General features: G+C 45.4%; 1 protein-coding gene across 5 annotated transcripts in view; it reads left to right on the top strand.

The window, feature by feature from the left end:
- Positions 1–23627, top strand: part of LSAMP (limbic system associated membrane protein) — a 412942-nt gene that overhangs the window by 363804 nt on the left and 25511 nt on the right. For all 5 annotated transcript variants that reach the window (XM_072326671.1, XM_072326673.1, XM_072326675.1 and 2 more), the window contains one exon: positions 19535–19669. In XM_072326671.1, the coding sequence (XP_072182772.1) occupies positions 19535–19669 (135 nt within the window). The remainder of the gene's footprint in view (positions 1–19534; positions 19670–23627) is intronic.

The raw sequence follows: 23627 nt of genomic DNA on the forward strand, positions 1-23627 counted from the left end.
GCCAGAGTGATGATCCACAGCATCATACAGACTCCCATAACAGGGCTGTGTCTGAGACCTGCAGTATCTGGCTAGCATCTGGGTTAATGCAACAGCAATTTCTTACCATCAGCTGCTGTCACAGAATAAAAGTATAAGAGCATGATTTTGGGGCTAGTTTGGGCAGGGTCCTGCAGTCCAGTCGACAGTGGTGACTCATAATTAACTCAGGAAGGGTAAGATGGTCTTTATCTTTCCTTCTGAATATCAAAGAGCGCACAAAAATAGCCATTCGCAGCGACAGTGAAGATTTTCTCCTATCAGTGAAAATACAGCCTATTTTATCTGACCATAGGTCAGGTGTTTATTTGGATTAACAAACAAAAGGCATGCCAGATGCAAGGAGGAGAGAGACTGCTTTTGAATCAAAAGGACTCTTATTTTGTCTTTTCCTTCTGAAAACTCTGGTGGCAGCATTTCAAGATGCTTAGGCTATGTTTCAGTGGAAACAACTGCCAGCTTTTCCTTTGCTGTGTGGTGGCCAATGCTGATGGAGGATCTGGTGTGTGATTAGGCTTCTTAAGTGGCAGGTGGGGGAGTGCATCCACTTATAGAGTTATTGTTAAAATGAGGAGCTTTTGGGACTTCTCTGCAGGAACTCTGGATTGTTGGAAATGTTCCATCGGATTTTTCAAAAATGCTCACTTATAGACTGGCAAATCACAGTCTTTACTGCTGTCTTTTGGATTTGCAGGAGCCTTGAGAAAGCCACTGGCTTCTCTTTGAGCATATGCTTGTTCAAGCATACCTGTGCAGAGCAAAGGAGCAGAAATGGCTGCGCTGTACGCAGTTCCATCTGACTGACTTTAAGGGAAAGGTGCCTGTGAACATCTTGCCGCTGCTCACTGGGCACAAGAGCTTGTAGGAATTTGGACTGATTATCTTTAATGTGAACGGTGCGGTATATTATTGACATCCCTACTCCCGCCATAGCAGCGGACAATCTGATTTTGTATGTGTCAAATAAGTTAAGCCAAGAGTGGTTCTGTCTTGAAACAGAAACCAAGCTCTATTCCCTTTAGAATAATTTGCAAAAATGCCCTGGAAATTATATCAAGGGAAGACATTATCTCTGTTTTGATGCTTGCTCTGATATGTGAGATTACCAGCATTGTTTTCAGATGCGCTGTGCTACACAGCAGACTCCTGAGAGGACGTGTCATTGAGCAGACACTGAGTGTTGCAGAAAGGACCCAGAATGGCAGCGGAAGAGAGTGTCCTGTAAGAGTAGAAGAGATCGGTCTGAGGGGGCTTTGGGGATAGCAAGGATCACTGCAGGGCAGGTGGGCGGACATAAGCAGAGCCACAGGGCTCGTACAGCACGGGATTTGCCCACAGCAATGAAGTTTGTACCTGATACAGTATAAAGCTCTTCTTTTCCAATGACAGAGTTAATCAGCATTGTAAGCAAAGGAGAAAAAATTAAGGATGAACATCACAGAAATTGGAAGGAATGGGGAAAGAGTTTTGTACTGTCTTGTTTATCGAGAAACAGAATTTTACTGGGCCATGATACTAAATTACATGCGTATTACCCTCTTGCCTTCCCAGCTTCAGCGCCAGCTCTTTTCTTTTCCAGGTGAGGCATTATTGTGTTAATACTTGCAGGAGGAGGGGGAAAAAACAAGTCCAAGTGCCCCTGTTTGAAACGTCCTATCAGTGCATAAAATATGTCTGCGGATTTGAGAATTACGCTGACTTCACAACAGTAAATTTCAGATAAATAATTTATCTCCTGCAAACACATTTCTGTGCTCTTACACATCCATTTGTTTCTGGAAAGCGGCGGGGGCGATGGGGAAGCAGAAGCGATTGGTGCTCGCTGGGGAACTTCCCGTGGTGCCGCCTGTAGCTTGGGTGTTGTTGGCCGCTGGAGGTGATGTTTTGTTCTCACAGCCACCAGCTCCCACATCATAAATAAAGCCATTTTGGAAACAAGAGGCACCTTGAGCTAAAACTGGCTTTTCTCACCGTATTGGCAGATCAAGCCAGCAACTGTTGATTTTAAATGTTTAATGAGCAATATGTTGCTGATTCTGGTAATAATGCTGTGTTTGCCTAACCTTTCTCGGTGTGCTCCCTTCTGCTGTATCGCTGGCAGGTTTCCAGGAGGGAAGGAAAGAGAAAGAAAATAAAAACCCACCAGGAAGGTTGAAGCAGGGCAGGGAGAAGAGGAAGATTTGAACGAGTTAAGGAGAAGGGGTATAAAAGGAAAGGGTAGAACTTAATTAAAGAGAAGAGATAGAAGCAGGATATTGATGCCATTCCCGAGTATTAAATTGCAGACTGAAGAAGATGGCTTTTCCCTGCAGAGATATTCATACTGTGGAAATTGGAAGAGGAAGGCTGGGTGCTAGTATGAGATGGACAGGAGGAGCTGTGCAGAGCTGAGCCCAGGTCCATGACGTTGTCAGAGATTGCAGTCAGCTGGTTAAAAGCAGGTGAATTGGAAGAGAAGAAGCATGGTGTAACTCAGTTAAGATGCTCAGTTACTTCCATGTCTGGCTCATGCAATGCTCACTCTGAAGGCTGTCAGCAGTATGCTGTATTTTTTTCCAATTTGTTTTTGTTTGACCTGTAGTTGAAAACCTTGAGTCATTCATCATAACCTTCCATGACACTGGGTAGCAGGTTGGCTGTATTGAGGTTTATGTGCATGTGAAAAATGAGAGGGAGGCTTCCTCAAGCAGCATGATGGTGGGAACATGTAATGGAAACTAAAAAAAAAAACAACTGCTTTTTCTAGTTGTAAATGGATGCTGCATTCAGTGCTGTGCTCATCCTAGACTAGATCCTCCCTCTGCTGGTGTGAGCACTGACCATTGCTTGCTGTACAAGTCCAAGCTCGTGCTTAATTTATAACATGACTCTTGTACATGTACAAGACTGAAATACTGGAAGCTGAAGGCTTCGGTCTTCAGAGCAGAGGGTTGTGGGGCAGCAGGGTCAAACACTTCCCACTCCAGTGCCTCAAGTTCTCTTCAGTGCGAGTTATGCAGAGAGTTACTGTGCAAAAACTGTGGAAGGTTTTTGTAAATATCTTGATTGGGCTCTCGAGTAAGACCAGGCATTTTCTCATCTTTTAATCATTACCTGTTTGACTGATGCTTAAATCAATGCCTGCATGCCGAATGCTCACTGCCCTATTAGAAAGCCTCTTCTTGCTTTACATAATGGCTTATTTATTGCTTCCATTGTATGTACAGCACAATATATATTGTCCAGAAGGGAGATACAGATACTAGGTCATATGTGGTGAAGGAAGATTTTTCTCTTTTTAATGAGGAGAATATCAGCTTTGCAATGCTTGTTATACTTTTGTTTCCAGGCTGCTGCATACAAATTGCATTAGATAAAATTGACCACACAAATACTACATGTAGAAAAGTGTGAGTTGAGGCACTGTTAGAAGTAGAAAGCAGCAGGACACAAAGGATGTATCTAAGAAAAGCCTTGTCAGAAAAGGAGCAGTGATCCACCCAGGCCATGTCTTTCCTCAAACAATGAAAGAGGCTTAAAAAGACAACGGTGTCCTTTATTTATATAAGCTTCTTGATTTATTATTTTCCTTTTGTGGAATAACCTGCCGCCTCCTTAAGTCACTTGGTTCCTTGTTAAAAAGTGCATGCAAAACATGAACGTATGTTATGTTCCACATTAAATCTTCAATTTTTAAGAGCAAGTATGCATAAGATTGCTGAATTGACCTTCTCTTTCTGTTGTTTACTCTTTCCTTTACACCATCATTACATCTTCTATTGTTTGCCTGCCTTCTTGATAAATGCCTTAAGGACTGAAGTTGATATGTGCAAAAGATATTTTTGTATGACTTGAGCTTTCCACCAAGGTCCTTAAGTACAAATAAATGCAGACTCTAATTGGTTCAAACCAAACACCTCTCCAGTAGGTCATCTTCAAGGAAATTTCCAGCAGACATGCTCTTTCACGCATGGCACTCTCTGCTGTCAACAGCTCCCAGTGATTTCTTTTTAACCCCATTAATTGTAGGGGATCCTTCATTCTGTTTTGTTTTTCCCTTTCTTGTTTTAATTCCATACAGCTTTGAAGTAGAACAACCAAATATTTTCCACTCGTGTAATGGGAGATGCAATTGTTTCTCTTGGAACAATCTTCACATGTTTGCCGTGTAATAGACAACTGTAAAAGCAAAACAAAGCTGCAAATGCAAGAACACTCCTGCCATTTGCTATTTCTCTATGAATATTTTTGTCATTGGAGTAGCTCAGATGAGTTATGGCCAGGTTTTGGTCTTTTAGACAGAAATATGAGTGGAAGGAGAAAAGAGTAGGAAGATATGAAGAATAATAATAGGGGAAGAGAGGGAGGAGAAAGAAAGGGTAAGACAGGGAAGTGATAAGGCAAAAATTGGTATGTGAGCTGAAGATGAGGGAAAGTGGAAGCAGGAGGGTGATGGGTCAAAAGCAGGAAGGGTGATGAAGATCTCTGTGATGGCAAGCTCTGAGGCTTGTGAGCTGTCCTTGGCAGGGCAGAGCCCTGCAGAATTCAGTGTAATCTCTAGCAGGGCCCTTCAGTTTAGGGGCATATAAACAGAGGAAGATTTATTGCGAATTCTGGTTAATAACTTTCTCAAAGGGGAGAACTCCTGTATTCTCTTTGAAATACAATTTCTTGTCTCATAAACTGAACCAGCTGTGACTGTTCCCTCTGTGCACAGGATTTTTTCATCTTCTTTCCTTTTTTTTTTTTTTTTTTTTTTGCTGGGTGTACACGTGTGATTTTGCTTAATGATTTTCTCCTGTAGAAGGGACCCAGAATATGGTGCTGTACACAGGTTTTGTGATCAGTGTCTTTGCACAAGCACAAGAAAAATGCCTTGGGCATTTTCTGCTTTTAGAGAGGAACAAGTGTTAGGCTATTAGTCTGAATCTAACTTGGACTGCATTTCTCCTGAGAAAACTCAGTAGGAAATTCTGCCGCATCGTTCCCTAGAAAGGCCTCTGCCTAAGCTAGGATTCAATCTATCACCTTCTCTTCAGTGAAGAGGCTGGACGTGTTGTTAGCACCTTCACAACTGCCATGCGGACAGTAGGGAAGGGGCTGCAGGTCAGCATCCCTATGTCCTTTGTTCCTGCCCCAGCTCTTAAGGCATGTCTTCCTGGGCAGAACTGATGATGTGTGCCATAGAGCAGGTGGAGAGCAGGATTCCCACCTCAAAAGAGAGACAAGGCCATCTCCTTCCTCCTGAGTCTTAACCAGTGCTGAATAGTCTCTGCCAGCATTGGCCCATCTCTGTCTCTCTGTGAATACTTAAATGTTTACTCTTTATTTTCTAAATTGAAAAGAGCACAGCTTGCCCTTGGGTTAGTGTAAAAATCTTCCAGTGTTGTGGATGACTGAGTGAACAGAAACACAGACAGGGAATCATACCTTCCTACCGCAACTCGCTGTCTACTCCAAGTTAAGGTTTTCAAATCCCTGAATCATTAGGCAAGTGAGTTGACATAGCATGCTAGCAGAAGTAGCATGGGCAGATGTCCAGAGGAGTTTCAAATTGAGAAGGTTAAATGTATACCTTCCACTAATTTCTGTTTGGCAAGGGTTTGGGAAGGCTTCTGGTTTAAGAAATACCTGAACAGGTATCTCAGTCTCTCATTCCACCAGCTTTCTATCATGACTTCCTGCACATACCTTTAGATGGAAAAAGAACAGGGAAAAGAACCAGGCTTTCCTTGCATGTGAGTTAAGACCACCTCACAGCAGTCTGCAGCCATCCCATTGCATGTGGCAGATGCTCTTTGGCAAGCTGCAAGTTAGCATCAAAAATCATAGAATCATTTGAGTTGAGCAGAACCTTTAAAGATGATCTAGTCAGCTCCCCTGCAGTGAACAGGGACATCAACAGCTAGATCAGGTTGCTCAGAGCCTCATCCAGCCTGACTTTCAGTGTCTTCAGGCACACGGTATCTACCACCTCTCTGCACAACCAGTTCCCAGAGCCTCACTACTCTTACCATAAAAAACTTTTTACTTATATCCAATCTAAATCTCCCCTCTTTTAGTGTGAAACCATTCCCCCTTGTTCTGTCACGAAAGGGGAGGTGTTCCATTCTTTGGATCATCTTTGTGGCCCTTCTCTGAATGCACTCAACAGGTCCATGTCTCTCCTGTACTGAGAACTCCACATCTGGATGCAGTACTCCAGGTGAGGCCTCACCAGCACAGAGTAGAGGGGCAGAATCACCTCCCTCAACCTGAATGTGCAGCCCAGCATACAGTTGGCTTTCTGGGCTGAGGGCACATTGCTGGCTCGTGTCCAGCTTGTTGTCCACCAGTTCCCCAAGTCTTTTTCAGCAGAGCTTTGCTCCATCCTTTCATCCCTTGGCTTGTACTGATAGTAGGGGTTCCTGTGACCCAGGTGCAAGACATTGCATTTGGTTTTGTTGGATCTCATGAGTTCCTCCTGGGTCCACTGCTTGAGCCTGTTTAAGTCTCCCTGAATGACATCCTTGGGTGTGTCAACTGCATCTCACAGTTTGGTGTTTTTGTCAAACTTGCTGATGGTGTACTTGATCCCCCTGTCAACGTCATAGATGAAGATGACCCCTGAGGGACGCCACTCATCACTGATCTCCATCCAGACACTGATCCACTAACCTGCCCTTCCAGGGCTGTGTGGGAAGTGCTGGAGATTGCCATCTGGATCTCCTGTGGTGCTGGGATTGTTTGTAGGCTGGGACTATAGCTTCTTCCTTGTCTTCTTGATCCACTAATCACAGACTGTCTCATAATAGGAAGCATTTTATTAACTGAGACCTTCTAGAGGACTTGTCCATGTTTGAGAAGGTAGTACATATTTGCCTAGAAATGGGAGGGTAGTTAGTTAACAGTGTGCTTTATCTGCCTTTGAAGCAATGAAGCAAACAGAGAATGATGAGAAAAAAGCTTTCTCACACTGTTCCTAGGCTTCACTATAGAAGGTCATAGGGATGTATTATCTGTCTTCTGACTTGTATGTTCCATGCATGTGTATATACTGTGTAAGTGGCTGAGACTCTCTGCAACCCTGCTAGCAGCTTTGAGTTGCGTGTGAGCAGTGAAATTGCTTACCACAGATCAATATAACTCAAATACATCTGAAAGGTTCAGAGTTCAGCAAGCGCTCGCGTGTTGTATTCCCAACACTGGCTACTTTCCTCACTGCTTTCCTGTGGCAATATACGTTGCTTAGACTAACCCTGTGCATCCCCTCCATTTCTAATCAACCTTTAACCTGTATCTCATGTTCTTTGTCTCATTTCCTGATCTGTTTCCCTTTGTATAATTTTCCTTCAGACTTCTTTCTCACAGACTATCTTCTTTATGTTTGTTTGTTTTTGTTTGTCTGTTTAATTTATGTTTTATTGCCTTACTTAGTTCTTCCCCAGTTCTCCATTCTCCTTCCTTCACCTCTTCATCCCTCTCCTTCCTGCTCTATTCATCCCCACGTATATGTAAGCTCAAACTGCCTAAAAATCATCTCAGGACCTTCTGCTCCTAATGCAGCAGAAAAAAAAAAGAAAAAAGAAAGAAAATATAGTCTACACATGAATCTACCATTTTAATGTAGTTAACATTCCTCTCCTCCTTCAACTGTTCTGAAATTGCAGACTGCATAAAATCCCACTAGGATATTGACATAACCTATAAGCCGGGAAGTTGTTTTAATCAAACCCAGCATCCCACTTGGAATGCTGGACCTAGAAATACAAGGACAGCAGTTTACAGAGCAGCTGAGAAATAAGAAAATAAGTGCTTGGGGAGAGGAGGTTTAAGAACCATTTTTATTATTATTATTTTAATTCCTTCTGGTCAGAAGTTGTAAGACTTTTTTCTTTCTTTTTTTTTCCTTCCATTGAGTCCTCACTTACACAGAGTGCTCAGATGGAGTATTGATACTGGAGATGTGATAAAAAAGGAATTAGATTGGGTGTTTGGATTATTGAGAGGGGTTCTTAACTAGTAAAAGTCTCAGAGGACCTCAGTCCACAGGGCATGGATGATTACTGTGGGTGAATTCCTGGTCCTTGGAGGCCAGGTGGGAGGGCACGATTGTCGTGTTCCCCCCGCCCTGTAAAATTTAGAGCAGCCTTGGCTGAGCGACTTATAAAAGTGTCTGTTACATTGCTTGGAAAGCAGTGAACCAAAGAAAAAGCTGAAGATAACCAGCACTATTTGTCAGTTTTGAACTCATGAACTCCACCTGTTTCCCTCAGTCCATATTTCAGTCCAGGTTTCCAAAGAGATGATCTTTGTGTGTGACTGGCCTCCACAGATCAGCAGGTGAGGACAAGGTATTGACAACTGCAGATGCTTTCAGTGGCAGTGCTGATAAAGAGGAGAAGGGGCTGCAGTAAAGGAGAGGTGACCAAAATCTGCGTACTGCATTGGTAGTCGATATGCCTGTGTTGATGCAAGCCAGTGTTACAGCACTACAGTCTGCCAGGAGGGAGAAGTGGCCCATTTGCAGCCTCGGTTTGTGCGTAGGCAGTGCAGAAACCCACATGAAGCATACAGCTTTTGCGTTGTGCTGATGAGCGACAAGAGGAGATTTCTGTCCCCAGCCAGTGATCAGTTTATTCACTCAAGTATGAGGATTGATAGCACTTGTCACTATTAGCCCAGCTAATGTAGCTACAGATGCTACATTTAATCATATAAACTATGTGGCGCAATTGCAGAACAAGGGCCTCTGGCCCATTGGAAAAGCGAGCGGAGCAGATTCCTAAGGGGCTGGTGGAGAGCTGCAATCAGCGTGCATGCACGTGACAGAAAACAAGAGGATGCATCCTGCTTTTGCACAGCACTCCGAGTAGGGGTGTGTGTTTTTGTGCATGCACGTGTATGATCTGCTGAGTGCACATGAGAGAACAAACTGAAAGGATCTTGTGCATGAGATCAAGAGTGTGCAAGAAAAAAGGCAGAGCTCCACTGTGCATGGAAATAAGGAAAGGAGAGGCTGGGGCAGTTCTGTGGGATGTGCCCACTCCACTTTGGCTATCTTTCATGTAACCATATCCCTGACAACTGAGTCTTGATATCTGCAGGCAAACAAGGAGACAGAGCTGCACGGCTTTGTAAAGCAGAGAACAGCTCCCAAATGTTTAAGATCAGTGCTCTTCAACAAGGTGTTTGTAGTACTGTGAGGTGAAAAGAAGCTAGAAGGAAGCATGACAGACCTTTGTGCTGCAGGAAGCCATACTATATGCAGGGGTGGTGTCTACCTGGGTCCAGAACTCATCTGAGCACAGCAGTAGCACAGAACAGCTTCCTACCCTTCCCACCTCTGTGCTGCAGCAGGGGCTGGAACAAATGTCTGAGGGGCGTGGAAGGACAGTGCTTAGTTTTGATGCTGTGGGCTGAACTCAGGCTTTGTGAGAAGCTCTGGAAATAGCCCCATTGACATGAGGTGGGCCACACCTGGACTGCAGCCTAGGCAAGAAGGATCAACCCTGAAAGGTTCCCATGCAGAAATGGAGCCCATCTCTGGTCACATCTGCCAAAATGGTGCCTTTTCTTGGGCGAGCATGCAGCTGTGTAGAGGCAGGCACGGTGCAGCCCTTGGGACAGTGAAGACAAATGGTGCTCTGTACAGTCCTCCAGAATAGAGAGGAAGCAGAGGGAGCTCTGGTGATCCCAGGCAAGATTGCAGGCATCCCTTGTGTGTGTTCTCTCTGCCTGCCAGCCGTCCCTTGCACACCTCATTATGTCAGTGCTCTGTCATGTTTTCAGTTCCAGCTTCCATGCATACTTCCCACATGCATGCATGCTCACTTTTACTCACCTTCTCCTTGTTCCCAGCCCTGTTACTGAGCTCAGTGCTATGTTTTTCCTCTCCAACATGCATGCACTTATCTGACCCAGGACTAGGCTAGCACACATCAGGGTTAAAAATGAATATGTAGGGAATATGTAGGTGTGAGCTTCTCTAAGCTCACACCCTGCTGATATAGACCTTGAGGGGAAGGATATTCATAAATGCAGATGACTGTGGCTTTTGCTGAAGAGGAGAGTGGGGGATGAAGGTCTGGCCCAGCACCTAGCCCTTCGAATGAAGTGACTTGTCAAGTATGCAACTGTGGCCAAGATCCTAGAAACAGTAAATTTAGCAGCAGTCACTTCCACTGACAGCCTGTCATGTGCTTGAAACATAAATAGTGGTGGAGACAAATCACTGCTGTTTTCCTATTAAGCTTTGGCCCACTGGCCTCCCAGCTTGCCAGCAGCGTTTCTACCTAGCCTGCCACTGTGCCTCATCTCAGGGACAGATGGGCCTCCCCACTGCAGGCTTTGGAAGTCAGGAAGGGAATTATCGTGCAGTTATTTCCTCAGGTGTCCTTGGTGTCTGGGTACTTGCTCAGCAGCTGATGGATTTCTCACTCAGGCCGTGTGCTGCCAATCCCTCCTCCCTCTGCCTAAGGCTGAGGGGACATGGGCCCTCTCCCAGGAGGTATTAGGGTTTTCACCCCTGTCCCTGGTTGCTTCCATGTAGCCTCACAAGGTCGTGCTGATAGAGTAAATGAGGCGCTGATTTGAATAGGGGAGCAAAGGTGACGTTTTCCAGTGCACCTGAATGACTTGCAAGCACAAATGCCATTAAAAGTCACCGAGTCTTGTCCTGTTAAAGCATTTAGAAGCTTTTGGAAACCTTGCTTTCAAGCATTAATTATTATATAGCCATTTAATAAAACATGTCATCAGAGGCTTACATTAATCTTCACAGAGATGAGAGATCCCTTAGTGCTCTAAATTGAGGAACCAGCACATTTTCCCTTCTTCCATCTCACCTATCAGGTGTGATTCTTCTTCCCTTCTCTCCTTTATGAAGATGAAATCATGCCAGTGATTAAGGTGGCCTGCTCTGTGTTGGTTTAATTAGAACAACTGCTCTTTCAGCTATGGTAAAACTCTCGTGCTGATGAAACCCCTGCTTCTTCAGGAAGGTTGCAGAAAGGAGCCAGTGAGTCTGACACATTAAATGAAGGTTTTGTGTTCTCTCGGTCAGTGTTTTTGGTCTGCCTTCTGTACCCTGTATCCAGTACAGTTGTTGAAGTTTTCTGTAAGTGTCATGGAAAGAAAGAGCATTGGGAACTGGGACAAAGGCAATGAAATATCTTTTTGGCTTCTTTTCTCAGACTTTCTTGTAGTCTTACAAAGTAACATGGAAGAAATGGGAAGGTGGTTAGAATCTGTTTCTTCTATACATCATCTGCTCTCTCCCTTTCTGATCTCCCACTTTCCTGATGGGAGAGGATCTAACTTGCAGCCATGATTTGCAGTAGAGCTGATGACCAGCAGCTGCACTTGAAACTGCAGGAGCAGCATCTGGGAGCTGAAGATCTCAAAATCAGGGCCTGCATTTCCTCAGTGCTTATGTCCCCTGTGCAATTGTATATGCTGCAAGATGAGCAAATGCCTTCCTCCTCCTTCGCAGTCAGCCTTGCTAGTTTCAGAGAGAGACTCCCTATTCTTTGGAAAGCAAGGGCGTGTTTAATAGCATAGGAATTACATAGCTTGTGCTGAGGCAGTCATTTATCTGGACCACTATCACTATGAATCAACAGCAGATAGATAACTCAGATGATAATATCACAGGAGCCAGCCTAACTGCTCAGAAGTTCCTGCAGTGTGCAAGCCCAGGCAGTTATCTTAGCAGCACACCCCACCCTGCTAGAAACCTCTGCGATCCTTGTTTTGATACCCAGCAGTGCTTTGTGCATGCTCTGTCTTAAGAGCAGCCACCCAGCCTCAGCTCCCAATCCCTTGTGTCCCCTGGAGAATATTCCTCTTGCTCCTTTCATGAATGACAGTTACGGGGATGGTGTCAGGCAGTCTCTGTTCTGGACCTAATTGAGAAACATTGCAGCAGGGAGAGTGGCCAACAGGAAAGCAAACAAAATGATTTTTCAAAGGAGCTAATCCACCAATACAAATATTGGCGCCAGGCGTCACAACACACTGACATGTTTTTGAAAGGGTAAATCTTGCTGAGGGGTGGCTTAACTCTTTGACCCCGTTTCTAACAGTTGAAAACTATAGCTGTGTAAAAGATCAGTGAAAAGATCCAGGCTGATACGGAAATCCCTGGTCTTTATGTTTTAGTTGTGATCTCAGTGTTCAGAATAGCCTCACTGAGAATAGCGATGAGCTACAGGAATTGTGATCTTGCAAAAGCACGAGACTCAGGGGCTGTGTGATCTGGCAGTGCAATGATTCACTCTGGCTTGCAGAAAAAGAACAAGAGCAACGTGTAAGCTTCTAAGTTAATGTTATTTCCTGTTTCGAGTAAATCTGGGCCTGTCTGTGATTTCTTAGGCCTTTTTCATGTTTGGAACATAAAAGCATGGAGTTCTGTGAACCAAATTGAATCTTTATTTTTATAAATTATTATAATAATTTTTATATATATTTCTTATAATTTTTAAGCTACATTGAAGTTCTGGGTTCATTCTTACCCCTTCACCTCAAAAAGTGCAAGTGGATATAACACAGAAGACAACAAACTTGCTTTTAAAAGCAGGGAAACATTTTTGTGGATGCCAACGAAAGCACGCCACTTGATTCTTGCACAATAGTATATTGAGCACGTCTTGCTCTACACAGGGGACACAGGACTCTTGTAAAGAGCATAAGAAGGATATTTAAAGATGCTACCAAGCACAGACCAACCCTGTAGTTCTTACAGTGGCAGACTGGCACAACCAGTACCACTGAGCACCATCACATGAGGTTTCCCAAAGTTCTGGGCCTGACATAAGGGCTTATGGAATTAAAGTAGGGACATTGCAGTCCGTCCCCGCTCTCTGCTGGCAGGACAGAAGCAGTCTGGTCCAGCTGTGCTTTATGGAAAATGCCCCAGAGTGGACTTCTTGCTGTTATCTTTTCTTTGACCTTGGATCCATAGGGAAGGACTTGTCAAATTTGTCTTCAAACTGCTTAACGATGGTAGCATGAGTGCTTTGTCCAAGATGGGAGAACTTGTAGGGGAAGGAGTAGAAGAGGCTAAATGAGAGAGGAAGCCAGGTAACCCAGCCACTGGAAACAGTAATGGCTGGCTGCTTTCTCTTATATTTTAGTTACCTTTCATTAGTCTCCATGACATGCAGAAAACCCCAGTCCCATGCAGCATGTCTCAGCTTAAGTTGCCTTCCTGTGCTTAACACAGTGGGCAACAAGCCCCAGCTGCGCTACCACCCATGACTGCACATCATGTAACTCCTAAGCTTGGGCTTCTGGGCTGGCACTGACATTCCATGTTGGATCTCCTGCATTCAGCCAGCTTTTTATTAGCTGCTCCAGCACAGTCCCATCAGCCCCGAGGACTTCTCTACCTTTCCCTTCTAAAGCATAGTTTTATTCAAGCATCTGGTGCCATCGCAGGGATTCCTCTAGCTGATTATGATGTCTGCCTCACATTGTAAAGTAACCTCCAATTTTGGGGATGCAGGAACAGTACAACTATTGGTTTGTTCATGTTTGCATGTCATTTTCTTGGCAGTGGGATTAGGACTTGATGTTTCTTAGCACTGTCCTTACATAACTCACATCGCAGCATGCAACATTTAGGGAGCATAGTACTGTAGCTGTGACATTAGATGACTTAATTTACCTTGTGGCTGATAATTTACTTTATACATTGGCATCACAGCCAAGTTTTGTGCAAGAGCAGTTCAGCTATAAAAAAAAAAAAGCTCTTTGTGTTCATTAAAAAAGTGTTAGCAAATTTGGGTCCAATTCAGTAAGTAATGATGTGTGGAAAGAGGGGGAAAAAAAGAAGATGATGAAGAGAAGAGATGGACATCTCAAGCTGAGACAGAATGAAATGCCTTTTTCTGATTCAACAAAACCAGAGTTGGGTATTTCAGAGAGAGGTTCCCTTTCTTGTGTCCACATGTGAGTTTTGAATAGAAAACATACTCGGTTGTTGAGTCATAGTGGTCTTTTGCACGCCTGCTCTGTGCCCACACCCAGTGGTGTGTGCGTGAGATGACCATTAGTGGTCACTTATGAAAAGGGGGAATTTGGAGACAGAGGCTGCTTTCATCCAGAGCTGTTGTACTCGCACACTAGGCGCATAGGGTTTGGAGTAGGGTCCCCATGTGGTCTGCAGGCTTTCTGAGCAGTTGGGCCACGATCTGTGGCTGGAAAGGTGCAGCAGTCAGCTCTGCACATGAGGAGAAAATGGGATCACTGATGAGCAAGTTCCCATGAGCGCCAGGAAGTCATGCCAGGGTATTTCCTCCTGATTTGACTCATTCGCATCCATGGAACCAGAGCTCGGCCAGAGCCCTTAGTGTCTCTGCACTAGTTTTTTGGTTTATGTGTAATAGCTAGAGACCTAAGGGCATGGGAGGCACGAGGCCAGCTTGAACAATAAATACCCTGCTGTGCCTTGCTCCCTGAACAAAGTAATTATTGCCTTATTACATCTGACCCCTCTCTTCCTGTCCCTCTGGCAGTCATGACTCCATGGCAGCCTGTGCCTCTCTGCACTGTGCATCTCTTGTTTGCCACCATCTCTCTTCCTGCCTTTCTATCTCACCCTTTGGCTCAATGCATTTCTCTGTGTCTGTATCTGGCCACCATTTTCTCTTTTTCTCAGTCCCTGAAGAATCTCACTTTGTTTCCATTTCCCTCTACCAGCTTCTGCTTCTGTCCCTCTCTTTGTTCCCTCTCTATTATCTTTCATTTCCTCCATCTATTTTTCTCCTTATCCTGTGCCATGCTCATTTTTCTACCTTCCCTCCTTGCTGTAGCGTTGTAGCGCCGGCAGTCCCTTTGCTCATCTACCATCTGCTGCTCTCCCCTGATCTCTTTGCTAAAAACAAGCTTCTTCAGCTAAGGGACAGAAAAATTGCCAGGCTCATTGGAATCTGTGATGGGCAAGGAGACAGAGGCTGATCAACAAAAACTTCAAAGTTCTGAATTAAAACAAAGTCCCAGCTAGATGTAAAACAAGAAAATGACGTCTAAGTCTCCTTTGGCTATTTTTGTCTTTTACAAGTCTATTCCTAGGGAATATAAGTTGCAGAGGGAAGAAGGAAAGTTAAGAGGGCAAGACCTTTAACAGTAAATGGACAGTGCAGAGGGAATAAAAACTTCAGCATTGGAAGTCACTGCACACAAAACACACCGCTTCAAATGGCATTTATTGATTTGCACTCCTTTTTCATCCACTTGCATCTTGTTTTAGGCTGAGGATAGCCCAGCCAGGACATGTAGCCCCTTCTGCTCTCCCCTCTTCAAAACTACAAAGAGGCTTGGAAGAAGTACACAGAGTCAGAGCATCTGATCTCTTTTTGCGCATACCAAATGCAAACAGATACTTTCAGGGAGCTTGAGCTTCAGTTTAATAGAAGAACACAATGGAATTTAAAAAAGGAGATGCACTGAGGAAATTTCTGCACAAGGAGTAGCCCAACGTTGGAGGTACAAAGAAGAGAGGACAACACACATCATGGCTGCCACCTCTGCAAATGCACCCATTTCTAGAATGTCCATGAACACACGGGGAAAGTCCAAGTCTGAGTTTCTGCTTGCATAGTGGGATTTGGGAGCATGGGTGAGAGCATAGGCAGGTGTGCATGTCAACGGGGGATAATACGCAGTGAGGCTTCTGTGGGGGCTTCTATGAGGGCACATCCATGGGCTAGGGAGAAGGATGCTTCTTGCCAGCAGGCTGGCACTGCAGGGATGGTTTGCTGTTAGGGTTCGTGATTTAATTGATGAACCCAGAGGATATGAAATGTGGCTGAGGCAGGTAGGCAGAGGGGACACACGGAAGGCCCCTCACTGCAAAGGATTTGCCCCAAAAAAGACAGCACAGCCAGGGGACAGCCCTTGTGAGCAAGGGTGGTTTTGGCAATGAGGCCAAGATTGTGCCCCTGGGTAGCACACTTAAGGCAAACATTTTCTGTTAGTGGGAAATGGAGCAGCTCTCTTGCCAGGAGCTGGCAGTCCTGCTCTTCACCTAACAGAGTGTGTTCTTTGTTGTACGCACCAGAGAGCACTGCCCCAACCTTCTCCCTCCCCGCTTTGATAAACTGCATAGTGACAACCATCAGCTCCCTGCCAAAGCTGGCTTCTGCGCCGAAACATTTGTAAATTTGCTCTGTGTGTGGAGCTGTGTTTCTGTTCCCCCCGCCTCGCTTTGCCTTGGAGGTTAGAGTTAATATGACTCACCTAATCTGGCTGCCAAGGTGAATTAGTGAAAACATCTCTACAGCTCTGTGCAAGGTATCACAACCTGACATTTTTCTAACACGCCGTGATATATCTTTTTTCTCTCTCTGATGCGTACGATGACACCTCAATTTTATATAAATGCTCTTTGTTAGGAATGGTTAATGTACTCTAGGGGGACAGGGCTGCAAGCAAAGGGGTCCAACCTGCAAGTGGGATTAACCAAGTTGTTACAGGAAAATGCTGATGCGCAGGGTTGAAACAGATCAGTGCTGCAGGGACAAGAACAGTGATATCACCACCACTGTTTCAGAGAGCCTGTCACAGAAACTTCCCCTGCAGTGGTATGCTCATATCTGCATCCTGGGGCAGAGGGATGAGGAGCTACATAGGCTTGGTGGCACCTTCAGCTTCCTTTTAACACAGAGGCCTCCCTTTCACTCATGCTGGTATTGCTCCACTGGATGAAGCAGCAGCTCCTCATGCACATCACCTGCTGGGAAGGACTGTCCATTGCTGCTGGAAGCCCTTCAGCTGGACACAGTGCATGGTTTTAAGTGCATGTGTATACATCAGAGAGGAGCTGAAAAATATCTTCACTTAGGAAATTGTGTACTTAGGATACTTTCTGGAGCCCCTATGATGCAGTGCTCTGATAGACAGACTTAGCAGCACCCCTAATGAGGGTGCCACTCCATTAGAGCTGGTAAGTCACCCTCAACCCTTTTTTCATTACAGTGACAGTCTTGTGACAAGGGCAAATTGCAGGAGAAGCAAGTCCCAATTGGAATGAACCCTGTATATACACAAAGCAGGACTGCAGAGCAAATGATTTGCAAAGCAAAGGCAAATTATGTTTTAACCTTTTCCCTGTAAGTCTTTCCTGGATGTCCAATTAACTTTCCAGTCAACTGGCTGACCTACCAACTGGGAGTGCTGCTGTGAGAGGAGTGGAGTGGTGGTTGTCAGCTCGGACTGAGGGTGGCATTTTCAAAGAGCATTATTAGCAGGCAGTGGTGTGTTAGGAGATGATGTGGGAATTAGAGGAGATCCCAGCCTCCCAACCCTAAATGATTCATGCTATGGCAAAAACACAGGAGATGTACTGGCTATGAAAACAGCACCACAGTGCAGAAGTGTTACAATCCTCTGCCTGTGTCCAGCTGTGGTAGTACTTCATATCTGAAATGCTGTGTATGTTTTAGGGTTTTACACTTCCAGGGATATGCAAGCTTGTCAGAGAGATCTAAACGGAAAGAGCAGGAATGATCAAGGTCTACAAAACCTCACCTATAGAGAAAGGTTGAAAGACGTGACGCTATTCAGCCAAAAAAAAAACAACCCAGTGACAACCAAAGGAGGAACAGAAGTGATTTAAAGTTGATAAAAGGCTATTGCAGAGAAGGAGGGAATGATTTATTTGTTCTTTTTGTCTGTAGTGGCAAAGACAAAAATAATAGCCTTAAATTGCAGCAAGGAAGACTCAGTCAGGCTGCAGGGAAACGGTTCCAGCAGCGAGGATGGGGAAGCATGGGAACAGACTGTCTGGAGAGACTGGGGAGCTTGTCAGTGGAGAGCAGGGCATGGCCATCACCAGGAAACAACCCTTGTGTCATGCTGAAGTGTGGGAATGGGCTTGATGGGCATTGAAGCTCCTTTCCATACCAGGACTGATCTAGCACTGCTCCTACAGGAGTTAATATTCCCAGGCTTATTCATGAGTTGCCTCACTGAAAAATACCTATGCAAAACCTGCCCTACCTTCTTCTCCAGGAACTCAGCCCTGGTTGTCCATAAGCACCAGCACAAGATTGAAGCAGTGTCCCAGAGCACTGCCACAGCTTTGCAGATGGATCGCCTTGTAAAATATATGCTGCCATGCAGAAAGACGTGCAGGTTTAGATGCTGTACTAAAAGACATGGTTTAGTGGGGAAATATTGGGTGATCTTGGAGGCCTTTATGCAACCTTGGTGATTCTATGATTCTCTGAGTCTGTCATTGTAAGGCATCTCAGCTGACTGCTAGGGGATGAGAAAATCTTCATCAGAGCACTTGGACATTTGAGGTGTACCAGTGAGGTATGCACTCATCTGGACATCTGGTAGGAGCTGGAGAAGGGATCACTGAAAGAATGGGGAAAGTTTGTCTCTGCATGGGCTTAATAGGTCCACGTGCTTCATCTCCATGACAGAGGATGGCTTTCCCCTAGAATGGTTCTGGAAATTGACTGGAAAAAAGAAAAGGGCAAAAATAATTGTGTGATAGACAGATTTCTGAGCAGGTTCTGAAGTTGCTCGAAATCCTATCTCTGGTGCAGAAGTCCAATCACATTGTGTGTGCGGTGCACCCAGCCTGCCCGGGCTCATACACTGCAGCAGCCGAGTGCCAGTGTGGTAGGATTTGTTTCAGGTGGTTACAGGGGACTTGAGCTCCAGAGTGGGGCTTAACTCAGTGCTGCAGAGCTGAAGAGCAGTCCCGTCCTCTCGGCCCTGGCTGAGCTCCACCAAACTAGTGCTGATGGGAAGTGGGCACAATTTCAGAAGTGCTCAGCACCCTTTGAGCAGAAATCGTCTCCTGGACAGATTTGCACTGGAAAAACTGACTGCTCTCCTAGAAACCTGAAAGGGAGCCCTTGTTGTGCTGATGTTTTCTCGGGGGGTAGGAGGGGAAATCTGTCCTGATTCACGAGTCTCAGCTTTCAGAGCTGTCCTAGCGAGGCAGCACAGCTTAAGCGTGTCATTTCATGTACAGTAGATGGGGGATTTGTAATGATTATTGGGCTCTGCGGATCAAATGACACTTTATTTCTCGGTTTGGATGTGTTTAACTGTATGTAGCGTGGTCTGATCGATGTCTCTTCAGGGTGGCAGCTGCTCTGAGAGGCAAAAAGAATTTTTTCCCAGTTTGGCAGTGATGAAAGGGCTGCTGACAGTGCACCAGCATATCTGGGGAGCCAGCCACCCCAGTCAAGCACATCAGTAGGCTGACTTCTCTCATTTGAACTCACTCCAGCCTCACATGATGGAGATTGTGCCTATTGGGCAGCCTGTGCAACACTGTGCTACCACTTGTGCTTCCTTCCCAATTTCCTGAACCTGAGTTTTCAATAACTAAATGAAATGCAAATATCTTGCTGATACGGCGTCTGAAATAACCTCGAAATAGCTCCCTCAGTGGCTGTTGTTTATTTGCAGAATCGCTGTTGTGATTGTTCCTCCATAGCAATTAAGCAAAAGGCTTCCCCAGTCTGTATGTCTAGCGGAGAGCCATCACCTGTGTTTTTCTGTTCTGCAGGAAGGGAGTTTGAAGGTGAGGAGGAGTACCTGGAGATCCTGGGGATCACGCGAGAGCAGTCGGGCAAGTATGAGTGCAAAGCTGCCAACGAGGTCGCTTCAGCAGATGTCAAGCAAGTCCGGGTCACTGTGAACTGTGAGTACCTCGCCAGGGAGCAGATCCTTGTCCACAGGCAAGGGTGGCTGTGGGGTAAATGGAGACGTCCCCCGAGGCCATATTAAAGGATCTGAAATGGTGGGGAGCTATAAGACGCTTAACATAGGGTGGAGTTTGTTCCTTAAATATCAAAATATATAAGAAAAGGAGAGGAAAAAAGAGAGAAGAATCATCACAGAGTGGCCTAGGTTAAAAACGACCACAATGATCATCTTGTTTCAACCCCCCTGCTATATGCAGGGTCGCCAACCAGCAGACCAGGCTGCCCGGAGCCACATCCAGCCTGGCTTTGAATGCCTCCAAGGATGGGGCATCCACAACCTCCTTGGGCAACCTGTTCCAGTGCATCACCACCCTCTGTGTGAAAAACTTCCTCCTAACATCTAACTTAAAGCTCCCATCTGAATTTAAAACCATTCCCCCTTGTCCTATCACTATCCGCCCTTGTGGACATACCCATACTGTTTATATGTTCCCTTCAAATACTGGAAGGCCGCAATTGGAAGGCCCTCCTTGGAGCCTTCTCCAAGCTAAACAAGCCCAGTTCTCTCAACCTTTCTTCATAGGAGAGGTGTTCCAGCCCTCCGATCATCTTTGTGGCCCTCTTCTGGACCCATTCCAAGAGTTCCATGTTGTTCTTGTGCTGGAGGCCCTGTGCCTGGATGCAGTACTCCAGATGGGGCCTCGCAAGAAGTTTCAGTGTGTTGCCCCTCTTTCTCCCTTCAGAAGTCCTGACCATGCCATGCTTTTACTTACTGATGTTTGAGATAACAGCATAATGAAGAGCAGCATCAGCAAGGATAGATAAGGTCCAGCCAGCTCAGAGCAAGCATCCATTTGACTTGGCTGTGCTTAAATGAGAATCATGCCCCAGTGGCCCAGGGGGATGCATGGTAGAGGCACTGTTCACAAGAGGGGGCAAAAATGTGACTTTCAATCTGGTTTCAGGTCATGCGAAGAAAGCCTTCTGTGCATCAATACAGTACAGAAAAGTGTTTGGCAAAAGGGGCCTGCTATCCATCTTAGAACACTCAGAGGCAGTGCCGTGTGGCTTACATCCCCACTCCAGCTCCCATAAATCCTTGCTGGGTGATACTCTGCTTAGCAGGGCACGGACCACTTTGCCCATGCCCATACAGAGGGTAGTTCACCTCACCCTGCAGGTGTGCTCTTCTTGCAGTCACACATAACATGTCAGACCACCTTCATTCCTATAGCCTTGTATGTGTATGGCTCATGTTTGGCACAAGTTATTTAACAGGAACATACCCCCATGCCTGCTGTTTCCCTGATTGGAGGCTAATAGCTCTGCAGCAAGGATGAATGAATGGGACATATACCCTCTCCTGACCTTCTTCAGGTGACTCACCTGCAATTGGGGTTGGCTACAGGCATGAGTCAGGGTGTGCACACGTTCCCTTGATTCACAGGTAGCTCCTCCTGGGAATTGGCAGGGGCAGACCTGGCAGCAACAAGAGGCTTAGCCCAACCCTCTCTCATTTGCCACCACAATGTGGTTTTAGCACATCTTTGTGCCATTCTTGTTCTTCCTTTCCAGGCATTGCTTTTGTGGTCCCTGCAGCATCTTTGCAAGCCAGACCACTTTGGGGGGAATTAGGTGTTCCTGCCTATAGCAGAGGGGTTGGAACTAGATGATCTTAAGGGTCTTTTCCAATCATTCTGTGATTGAAAAGTGGATGGTGGGAGTTTAGTAAAGGCTGCTTCATGGGCAAGCTTAACCACTAGCGTGAAACTGAAGTAGCAGATCTCATGAACTAAAGTTTTTGTTTTCTACATGAAATGTGTGGTCTGCTTTGTTGTTTGTGGGTTTGTTTTTGTTGGTTTGTTTGTTAGTTGGTCAAAAACGACTGAGCTTATAAACCCGAGGTATCCCACTGAAAGCGATTTGGGTTTTCAGATATTTCTATGAAACATAATTTCAGTGCCGTATTTAGCATGGTTGGATAAAGTCTATGTACAATTTTGACTTCATTTCAACTCAGTTTCTGTGCTAGAGCGAGATCCTTTTACTGTCATGGTATATGAAAATAAGATCTGATGCAGTATTGCAGTATTATCATGTGGCCTAATGTGTAATGTAAGCAAATATTATTTTCCTGCAGGACATACCTTTTGTTGCCAAGCATAGGGATAGATTCGGAGAAGTCATGAGATGCAAAGGAAAAAAAATTAAAAATGGGTCCTGTCTGGGGGATGAAATCCAGATATTTGCATACTTCTTTCCTGATCTTGCTTTCTTAAGCTACACATGCAGTAGAAGCAATGAAAATCACAGTAAGATTGAAAAATGGGACCTTCCCCAAGTGAGGAGCTTCCTGGCCATCTCTTATCACCTCATCTCTGAGGCTGAGAAGCCGGCAGGTTGACTGCAGGAGCAATCAGAATCTCTCTGCTTCGGTCTCACACCACCACCTTCAGGCTTCTTGAGTAATGGCCCTGGCACATTGCAGATGGGAAACTGAGGCCTGGGGAAGCAAGGAGGGAGAGCAGCAAAGGGAACCCACTCCTGGCTCCCCTGGCAGCGTAGACCAAACACGGAGCGGCTGCATTTTCTGGGCCCACAATAAGGTTCTGTTCATCGCATGACTCATCGCATGTGCTGGGTTCATTGAAGTGGAAAAGGCTTTTCTCACAGCAGACAGCAGGGTACATGGCTTGAACAAAAAAATTGGAGAAGGAGGCTTAAAAAATCACCTTCGCTATCCTTTTATTACCCCCTCCTCCTTCCCAAATTAAAATATTTACGTGAACCCACAGCCTTTGAATGCAGGATCCTATTTCTGTACACTTATTAATATTTATGATGTTAGAGGGCGCACTGCAATATCCCTAAAGCCCTGCATAAAATCCCGATTAAGGTCAGGAAAGGGATCACATTGAGCTGGCTAATACGCTCACAACAAACTTCTCTCAGTACGTTTTCCAGACAGCACTATCTTTTTATATTTGACAGGCACGATCCATTTTGATTTATTTTTTTTTTTGGCCTTCCTGTGCCAGGACGGACACAAGCAGCAGAGCTGTGCTCCGTGCACAGGCAGGGTGCTTTGTAGTGGCCTGAGCCTCAGCACGGCAGCTGGCTCAGAGTCCCTGATCAATGGTGATGGTGGACAAGGTGCCCACTCCCTCTCAGCAGCCAGGTGGAAATAATCCTGCCTTTTCATTCGTCGTTTGTCATTTTGAACACAGGGCTGAGAGTGAAGCTGCTGGTACCCTGCCTGGCACTTCAGCCAGCACCGAGACCCATCCCCAGCAGAGCGCACTGATCACAGAATCATTGAAGTTGGAAAAGACTTCTAAGACCATCAAGTTCAACCATCAACCCCATCACCACCATGCCCACTAACTGTGTCCCTTAGTGCCACATCTACACAGTTCAAAGAAACACAGAATCACTGAGGCTGGAAAAGACCTCTAAGGTCATCCAGTCCAACTACCATCACCATGCCCACTAAGCATGTCTCTAAGTGCCATATCTATATGTTCCATGAACACCAGGGACGGTGACTCTGCCACCTCCTTGGGCAGCTATTTCCAGTGCCTCACCACTCTTCTGGAGAAGAAATTCTTCCTGAAATCCAATCAGAACCTCCCCTGGCTCAACTTAAGGTGATAACCTCTTGTCCTATTGCTAGTTACCTAGGAGAAGAGACCAACCCTTCCTTTCTTATTATAGTTTTGATATGAAATGCAAAGGTTGTATGGAAATTAATTTTTATGCAAGTGCTAAATTCCTGCTTTCTTTCCTTTGCTTCTGCTTTCTTTCTTTACCATTGATAAAGTCTTTCTCTCATCATCTTCTCTCTGATAAGGCCATGTGAACTGGAGATCCACAGGTAAATATTCATGAATTACAGGAGTCTGTCATTAACCTCAACTTTACCTGCATATGCCTGTGCAATTATGACAGAGCTTT

This window comes from Excalfactoria chinensis, chromosome 1 (assembly GCF_039878825.1).
Source record: "Excalfactoria chinensis isolate bCotChi1 chromosome 1, bCotChi1.hap2, whole genome shotgun sequence".
Taxonomy (NCBI): Eukaryota; Metazoa; Chordata; class Aves; order Galliformes; family Phasianidae; genus Excalfactoria; species Excalfactoria chinensis.